General features: G+C 35.5%; 1 protein-coding gene across 1 annotated transcript; it reads right to left on the reverse strand.

The window, feature by feature from the left end:
* Window positions 1–6,636: 6,636 nt before the first annotated feature.
* LOC110913973 (gibberellin 20 oxidase 3) lies at window positions 6,637–8,618 on the reverse strand. The gene is made up of 3 exons (XM_022158785.2): window positions 8,107–8,618; window positions 7,032–7,365; window positions 6,637–6,909 (listed from the first exon to the last, which is right to left on the reverse strand). Exons 1-3 carry the CDS (start codon window positions 8,616–8,618, stop codon window positions 6,637–6,639), a joined length of 1,119 nt encoding a protein of 372 aa, XP_022014477.1.
* Between the last annotated feature and the right edge of the window lie 908 nt (window positions 8,619–9,526).

Genomic DNA, 9,526 nt, shown 5'->3' on the forward strand with positions numbered 1-9,526 from the left:
TACCAGCTTGATAGGCTGCTAAAGCCTCAGCCACGCGGGTATTGATTAGGTCAGTCAACTCAGCCTGAGTCATGTTGATGTTGCCACGTTCGTGTCCTCGTCCACTCATGATTCTATATTTAGAGATGAACCAACTCAGGAAATCGAAACAAGATGGATATCAAGTATCAGGTTGACATTTACGTACGACCAAGTTCACACATAATAAGGCAGAACCCTTCTCACGCTCGATAAGCCTCACTGGGACTTGCATGCACCTCACGTTATTATTAAGTGTGCACCCATAATAATAAGGCAATTTGCATGCTTATCTCAGTGCCTCTTAACTTACGCTCGAAGTTTCCCCCGTTCAACAACATAACAGATGGTATTACAGGTCTATGGTTTGCATAAGTCGAAGAGTAGTGTCACACTATCAAGTCACTATGGTGTTTAATGTTTCAGTTCATATACGTTGTGAGTGTGTGACCGCTAAGCAAGTAATGTATAAAGTGAGAGAGAGACGAACCTTGCAATCTGGAGCTGAGTGTCATGATCGATTTTCGAAGTTGTTCGGTTATAGTCTGGTTTTACAAAACGTTTTAAAACCTAGTTCACTATAACCAGTGGCTCTGATACCAAACTGTAACACCCCCAAAATACCACCTGCGGGAATCCCGCGAAGCGTGTTACACATCAGAGTCTGAGCCACCAATCACATTGAACCAATGATAGATATTTAGATAAAACATGTCATTAATTGCCAAGATTAAATGTCAAACATAATATCGATTCACAAGAGTTATATAGCGGAAGCATATGATAAGTCGTTTAGCAATTGTTTCATAATAAAACTCAAAACCAATGTATCAATTATAAGTAATCCAATAGCTTCGAGCCATGACCACTCCAGCACTCCCAGATAGCAAGTCCGTGTTCCAAGGCTAACGACTTACAAGCATGCAAGAAAGTGTGTCAGACTACGCTGGTGAGTTCAAGGTTTTGTTAACGTGTTGAGTTACCAGATGTATGTTAATGCGATTCAACGTTGCGTTACGATGTTGCTCATGTTAGATACCCTAGGGAGTGTGCCCATGTGTATCCGGGGAGTGGGTACCCCTTAACGACCGATTGCTATGTTGCCATCGTTAGATACCCTAGGGAGTGTGCCCATATGTATCCGAGGAGTGTGCCTCTAACAACCATAGCCCTATCCAGATAATTAGTTCACGCCCGTCCTTACGGCCCGGTGTGAGGTTTCCCACCTAATAGCGCTATCAACTAATTACCCCCATTGCCCTCCAGGCAATAACCAAGACCGATTAAGTTGTTTACCCAATGTTTCCCTTCCAAATGTTTACCAGTTGTCCCAAACCGCCGGGACGCATGCTTGAGAAAATGCAATGAACTCACCTTGGTTTGCTCGGCAGATTATACCAAAAGTTACTTGAATTAAAAGTAGTCAGTCACGTCCTAACAGGATTATCATATAAGTCAGGTTTGGTTCAGGTAAGGCACGTATGTTTCACACAAAGTTAACACGTTACAAACACGTATAGATCATGGCAACACTTTAGCAATCAAACAATGTGCGATTAGATAAGCCCACTGGCGATCGGCCCAACATGTTGTGCGATCAGCACACTCTTGTGCGATCCACAGCATGTTGTGCGATCCCTATACTTCGGCCCAAATAACAATAACAAGTTCAATTAACATATCGGCCCAATAACGAATGAACGAACAACAATCTTGTGCGGCTGGGTGGGTTGTGCGATGCGACTTGGGCTTGTCCGGCCCCATCAGACTAACTACTCCTTATGCGATCAGCTTTATTACCCAGCCCAATTCTACTCACCCGGCCCAACAGTTAACAACATTAACACATGTGCGGTCCAGTAATCCCTTGTGCGAGTGAGAGCACCTTGTGCGACTGACAAGACTTGTGCGATCCAATGGGTTGTGCGATTGGACCAGACCAGCCCAAACGTACATCCGGCCCAATCGTTGCAGTTTGTGCGATCCAGTGAACCTTGTGCGACTGGATCGTCTTGTGCGATTAGTTTTGAACATCCGATTATCTTGCCAATCGGTTACAATCATTAATCATGCAATCAATAGTTTCCAAGTTTATCATCTATCAATTAACAACTAATCTATTTCAAATCATGCCCCTACTCGATCAAATGAGGGTTTTTACCTTCTAATTCTCATGAACCCTAATCTTGTTCAAGCATAACAATAACTTATCAAATCACATAATTCTGTCCGATTACACAACATACCATCGATTACATACATTCAATCTTAATTCATCATACAAATAATCCGAAAACAGAATATGGCAGCCGATTAATCACCTAATTGGTTTCGGTTCTATATCATGTAATCTTATTCATAAGAACATAATCGATCATGTTAATTAAAAACCCTAAATCATCATGCAAGACTATCATAGTACACACATCAACACGTAATCTATAATTCAAACACACAAACAATCACAAGCACACTAACCGGTTAATGATGGCAAGAGGGTGATCCGAACAAAGGATGTTCGTTGGTTGTCTTGTGCCGTCGAGTTCGAGTGAGAGAAGAGGAAGCTAGGGTTTTGAGTGTGTGAGGTAAATTGTAACAAATGAGGTGTATCCCCTGCCATCTAATTCGTATAAGTGTAGTGGGCCGAATCCCTTCATGGGTTGTCTATGTGTTTCGGATTCAAAGAGAGTGGGCCGAGAGTGTCATAAGTCAGCCCATTAGTTTGTGCGATCGGCTATGTGTTGTGCGGTTCGGATTAAGTAAACACATACATAATCACATAACCTATCATAATGTCATAACATTCAATAATTCAATCATTCAATGGTTCAATCAAGTTCACATACGTTGCATATAATACAAAGACGGGTTTGAAATGCGAGTTGTCACATACGACGTCGCCGGCACAGAACATGGATTATGGGCAGATATATGGCATGAATACTGTCACCGGATTAACAAGAGAAGAGGAGTTAAGAGAAAGCGAAAGAAGAATAAGAAGAATAATAATCGATGAAGGCCCTGTACATGAAGAACAAACTGTAGACGAAGCCGACAAAACACTGCCCAAGAAGAAGCATGATCAAGTTTAGTTTAAGGGGAGATATTAGATTATAAACTAAACTTTATAATTATTATTATTATTATTATTATTATTATTATTATTATTATTATTATTATTATTATTATTGTTATTATTATTATTATTATTATTATTATTATTATTATTATTATTATGTGACACATGTAATTAGGATAGTTTGTATTATTTAATATCTGTATTAACTTTGAAACGGAAGTGATGGTTGAGTGGCACCGGTTGACTGTCAACGACAGTTATTCCCGCCAATTACTCATTCATAAACGTTCATCATTATGTATATATAGGGGCCTCCTGTAACAATGGAGGACACCAAGATATTTATCAATAAAATATCCATATCTGTATGCATCTATTCTCTGTACATGCACACACGTTTATATCAAACACACACAGAAACATGATGTGCACGATGATGTTAAACTTCCGGTGTCAACAAATTTGAAAAAGGTATTCAAGTATAAGGTACCTGTACCCGAACCCTACCCGGAATTGATTACACCGGGTATGGTTTTTCAGGCCAATAAGAAATGCTAACCAGCGTTTAATGCTTACTGGGACTTTTTTTGCAGAATGATCTACATGTATGCTTCATTTTTAGAGTTTTGTCTTAATATAATAATAAAGTTTTGTTTCTTGGTTTGTTGATTTATTGTTTGATTGCAGGAGCTTTGGTCATTGTAAAAAGTTTATCATGCCCGACTTATTTGAAATAGAAGATGTTGAAATCTAAACTAAATTTACCCTTTTAAAATTAATTATTATACACAATTAGCAACTTATATGACGTCCATGACTTAACAGGGAAAGTAACACCACCTTTAAGTGTTTTTGCCAGCAAGTCTATAAGTCTAAATATCAAACACGTACCCAAATAATATATTTAAATTATTACAAGGGTAGAAGAACATCATTGTTGAACAAGGACCAGCCTTTTGAACTGGGTTTTTGAGATGCGCTTTCATTACCTGCTGGTTTACTATCCAAAGTTAGATCTATCTGGTCACATTTCTGATTACTTAGATTAATAGTTGTTGGTTGTCTTCTGGTCTTGTGTTTATGTTTGCATGATAGAAGAGTTGCTTGGCAAAGGAATGTGAATATGGATGTTGCTGATTAGGGGTGTTCATCGGGATTTTTCTTCGGGTTTCGGGTTTTTCGGGTCGGGTTGTTCGGGTTTTTCTCTGGGAAAAATTAACCCAATAACCAACCCATTTAAAGTTCGGGTTAGTCGGGTTTGGGTTATTCGGGTTCGGGTTAGTTCGGGTCGGGTTATTCGGTTTTCGGGTTTAGATGTAAAATGAAAACAAATGTTTTTTTTTTCAAAATATCATCAAAATTCATATTGTTACTTTATAAATATCATCAAAGTTCAAAGATTAATTGAAAATATGCTATTATAATATTTAAAAAAACTCAAAACTTAGTGTTTCATCTATTAAAGACTCAAAATCTAAACACTCTTATAAGAAAAAAAAACAATAAATGTTCGGGTTTTTTTCGGGTTTCGTGTTTCAGGTTTTTCGGGTCGGGTTGTTCGGGTTTTTGGCCTGGAAAAAGTGACCCGCTAACCAAACCATTTAAAGTTCGGGTTGGTCGGGTTCAGGTTTCTCGGGTTTGGGTTTTTCGGGTATTCGCTAATTCGGGTTCGGGTGGTTTTGAATTTGGGTCGGGTTTGGGTTTTGGATAAAAATGAACAGCCCTATTGCTGATAGCCTGATACTACTTGGAAGCTAGATGAAGCTAGATTTTTGAAGACAGTAGATCTGTTTTTGAGTAGTGTAGAACTCTAGATTTTGCTTTTGTATTGTTTTATACTTTTATTTATGGTTTAAGGCTTAGAGTTCATGCTTTGCACAAATGGAACATAAATGTTATTGAGTTTTGAACACAGTAATTATTTTGACCGCATGCAGGCCGCGAAGCGCGCTCGCGGTTTAAATCCTAGTTAATATTAGAATTGAACATAGTTTGCTTTATAATCTTTAGTTTATTTTGGATTTTACAGTTTTTTTTTATTTGGGAAACCTGGAAAATATTTAAAAAATAAAAAAAAAATATGAATTTTCTTTTCACCTATAGCGACAAAATTTGGTGGCTATAGGTGACATATTAAAAAAAACCATTAAAGCCTATTGTGACGAAATTTAGTCTCTACAGGTGAAAGCTTTAAAAAAATATTAAAAACCTATAGCAACGAAATTTTGTCTCTATAGATCAACCTATTGCGACGCCCTGTATAGCGACGAAAAAACAGCCTAATACGACCGAGCAATAGGAACGACCCTATTGCGATTAAATGTCGTCGCCATAGCCTATCGCGACGAAATTGAGTCGCGAAAAGCCTATTTTGATTCGTCGCGAAAAGTCTTTTTTCTTGTAGTGTGAACTTCTTCATCCATATTCAGTATGGCGTTTACAATTTTCACCAAAACCCTTCTTGTGGAGTCAAATTTTATAAAGAACCCATTGATTGAAGTTTTGAATCCCCAAGAGACTACCGTTTACATTTTTCCTTTGTGTAAATTTCTTGAAAGTACTTCTAATGTTTGGCATTTTGTAGAGACTGGTGTTTTTGTTTTTTCAAGTATGACCAATAAAAGAGATGTTATGTTCATATATGTAATGAATTTAGGCGCGTGATTTTGGGTGGGAGTTTTTCCACATTGAATGTAAAGCAATAAAGTTTCTGTCGTTTTTTTGACGTTTTGTTTTGTTTTTTTATTCAGTACAATAAAGTCTCTGGTGTTTCAGAGGCTTTATCATTAATTTCACAGTGAGTGGCGATTTTGGACAATATCTTTATATATTCACACTAATGATTTTTTTGCTAATATTACAAGTTACTCAACTTGTTAAAAAACTTATGAATATTGTAAACTCGATGCACGAGATTCCAGATTATCTCATTATTAGCAACAAGAGGACCTTTGATAATAATAATTAAACTCGTTAATCTTTTAATCGTTATATGACTTTAATTCCTCAAGAGTATCAACAAAAGTTAATTAATTAGAAATAAATTAAACTCGTTAGTCTTTTAATCTTTATATGACTTTAGTTCCTCAAGAGGATCAAGAGATTTTGGACCAATGTGCAGTCCAATATGCCCATACGTGCCCAAATACCAATTATATGCTACAAACTAAAAATAATAAAATCCCAGGGATTTGTCCAGAAAAAACAACACAACTTCATGTGTATTGACGCTTTTCATGGATTCGTCTGAAACCAATATGCAGTCTTTAGCCCATACAACCATTTCTCTATCTAGTTAGTTAGCTTTGTTTCATATATGATGCCATTTGTTGTGGTTTGTAGGATTCAGACTGAATTATTAATTAACTCTTGATAAATAAACGAACAACAGATTCTACACTCATGACATAATGCAATAAATATGTAAATTAAAATCATATGATATGCATAAGCCAATATCAGTACTCATGACACACAATTATTAATTACTCATTGTAACTAGACTTTCATAATAGTTACTTATTGCCACCCCTAGCTGTCTAGGCATTGCGATTTTTTGAAGTTAGCAGCCACTTGGTAAACAATTGAAGGGTGTTTTCATCAGCCCTGTGATTCTTTTGAGTGAACTGAAGAAACTCTCCCCATGTGAAATCAGGATACTCCTTTTTCCCATCTTTTTCGACTAACTCTTGAGGCGCTTTCAGCTCTCTATCTCCTTTTGGGCACAAGAAGAACACCAGCGACAGCCTTGGGGACAAACTGTTCACACTTACCCTATGCAGGCAGCTCTTGTACTTCCCATTTGATAGTGCCTACAAATACATCCACCCTTAGTTAAGTTATAAGTTTCAAATATATTTAGAACGCAACTCTTGATCATATTAAGGAACAATAAAACAAAGGGAGTTATGATGCGATACACAAGCAGACTCACCGTGAAAGTGTCACCTATGTTGATGACAAGGGCTTCGCGGTAGGGTTGAACAGATTTCCATTTGTTATCCACAAACACTTCTAGTCCTCCAACTAGATCTTGATAAAGTATGGTCAATGTAGTTGGATCACAATGTGGTCCGACCCCAAAAGTCAGGTCGGGCTTGTTACACTGCGGGTAGTGGTTACATCTCACTATTGACACAGCATCATCATATAGTTTTCTGTAGTAGTAGTTATGATTATGCCCATCAACACCCAAGCTAATCTCCAGTAAATCAAGAAGATCAAGAGCTAACTTATTCATTGACCGACAGAACTTCTGAAAGATCAAGCTGCATATGACCAGTTTACAACTATAAAATTAGCACAAACACCATAGATAGATGAAAATAAAACTTAGAGACAAAGAAAAACTTGGAGAGATTTGTAAACTTAGAAATAATAACAAAACGCATATGAGCATTATATTTTTTTTATCCCTAAACTAACAGTTAAATGAGTTCTAACATCATCACATTCTTTTTAGTCTACAAGTCACACCAACAGTTAAATGAGTTCTAACATCATCACATTCTTTATTTCTTTAACTGTTGGAGTGACTTGTAGAATGAAGCATTGGAAGGCTTATTACTTGAATATGATGATGTCTTTCAAACTCCAACTACACTACCTCCTTCAAGAAGAGTTATGATCATCAAATAGTATTAAAAGAAGGTACCATACAGTCCATACCTATTAATCAGAAGTCGTAACGATATTCTCATTTACTATAATAAAGTGAGTGTAAAAAAAACATTTGATCAACATAAATTCACAAAATAGCCATTGAAATTTAGTTTTACCAATAAGATATTAAAGTGATACATCAAAAAAACATTAGATCAATATAAATTAACTAAAAAAGTCACATCCTATGATACATTGACATGTGTGTTAAAAAGTTACCACTTGTGCCATGTCAGCACATCAATAAAAATTCGAGAAAATAATTATAATATAAGATATTAAAACTGCATCTCTATCTTTTTTATCAACAAATTGTCGTAAAATAAAGAAAAGAATTGAAATAATACCCGGTTTCTTTGTATTGACTTCCCATTGCATTGAAAAACTCCGCAACAACTTCATCAGGGCCATTTTCATGATACTCAAAAGTTAACAATTCTTTCCAAGGCAATTTTTCGCGGAACCGCTGAGCATGCCCACTAGCGAAACCAACAACGCTTCCCTCTTTCTGCTTGCACTTCAGTTTCTCGGTTAACGGAAGCTTAAAGAAAGCGTGGCCATGCTCTTGGACTAAAGCAAGCATATCAAGGTCAACACCATGGTTAACCACTTGAAAAAAGCCATGGCTAATGCATGATTCCCTCACAAGGTTGGCTGCATGCAATGTGGCCTCCTCATCATGACTTAAGAACCCTTGTAGGTCTATTACCTGTTCATTCAACTTCTCAGTAGACGTTTGAGAAAGATGATCTTTTGGCCAAATGAATTGGTTTGGAAAATCATCATTGGTTTGTTGGTCAAAGATCATGGCTGACTCAATGGTTTTGTCTTCATGGTTGCCATTGTTCATTTGCTCCATTTTGACACAAGTCTGAATGGTTCTGAATGATTTATTGGGGCATGAGATTTATACTGAGATAATTAATTTTTGAAAGAATATATATTTTCAAATTCAATATTTTTGTCAAATATATAAATATATTGATTTCATTCTTGTCTCTATATGTTTATGACTGTATTTAGTGTTTTTATGCATTAATAATATGTAATAATATATAAATGAGTATTCAAATCTAGGTTTTTTATTAAGTAATGTTTTTAATTTTAACCATAAATGAGTATTCAAATCTAGGTTTTTTAATTAAGTAATGTTTTTAATTTTAACCATAATTAAATCTAAAACATTAATGATCATTAAATTTAGTTATTTATGTATTTACTTATTCTTTTGAACAGCAATAATTGCTAAATCATTAATTTTATTTAAGTTCTATTTTTATAAATGGCTTTTATGTTTTATTAATTTCTCTCACCTCTCAAAGTAAGACGTTACTAACATCAATATATATTATTTCTTCTTAGATGCAGCATGCAATTGTTGCAACAAGAAAAAGCCAAAAACAAAATGTACAAATAAAAAAAAAAAAAAAACAAGATAACACAACAATGTTGGATAAATTAAAATCATTGACAGAGTAATTAAGAATTGGACTTCACGGTTAATATATATCTAATACTTACGTTTATATTGATAAATTATCATGTAGCAAATTGAACAAATCCCTAAATTATGATAAACCCAACTTATTTCAAACCAAATGAATTTTAGTAATAACATCACACGATAGTAATATGAGATCAATTAATTTCTTAACTAGGGTTAGGATATAATAGAAAGTTTATTTGGCTAAGAAGGCTAAAAGTAATCTTGACCATCCATTTAGTTAATCAATGGCTAAGATTAAATGAGGGAAATTGAAAGAAAGA

Source organism: Helianthus annuus, chromosome 15, assembly GCF_002127325.2.
Source record: "Helianthus annuus cultivar XRQ/B chromosome 15, HanXRQr2.0-SUNRISE, whole genome shotgun sequence".
In the NCBI taxonomy this organism is placed as follows: Eukaryota; Viridiplantae; Streptophyta; class Magnoliopsida; order Asterales; family Asteraceae; genus Helianthus; species Helianthus annuus.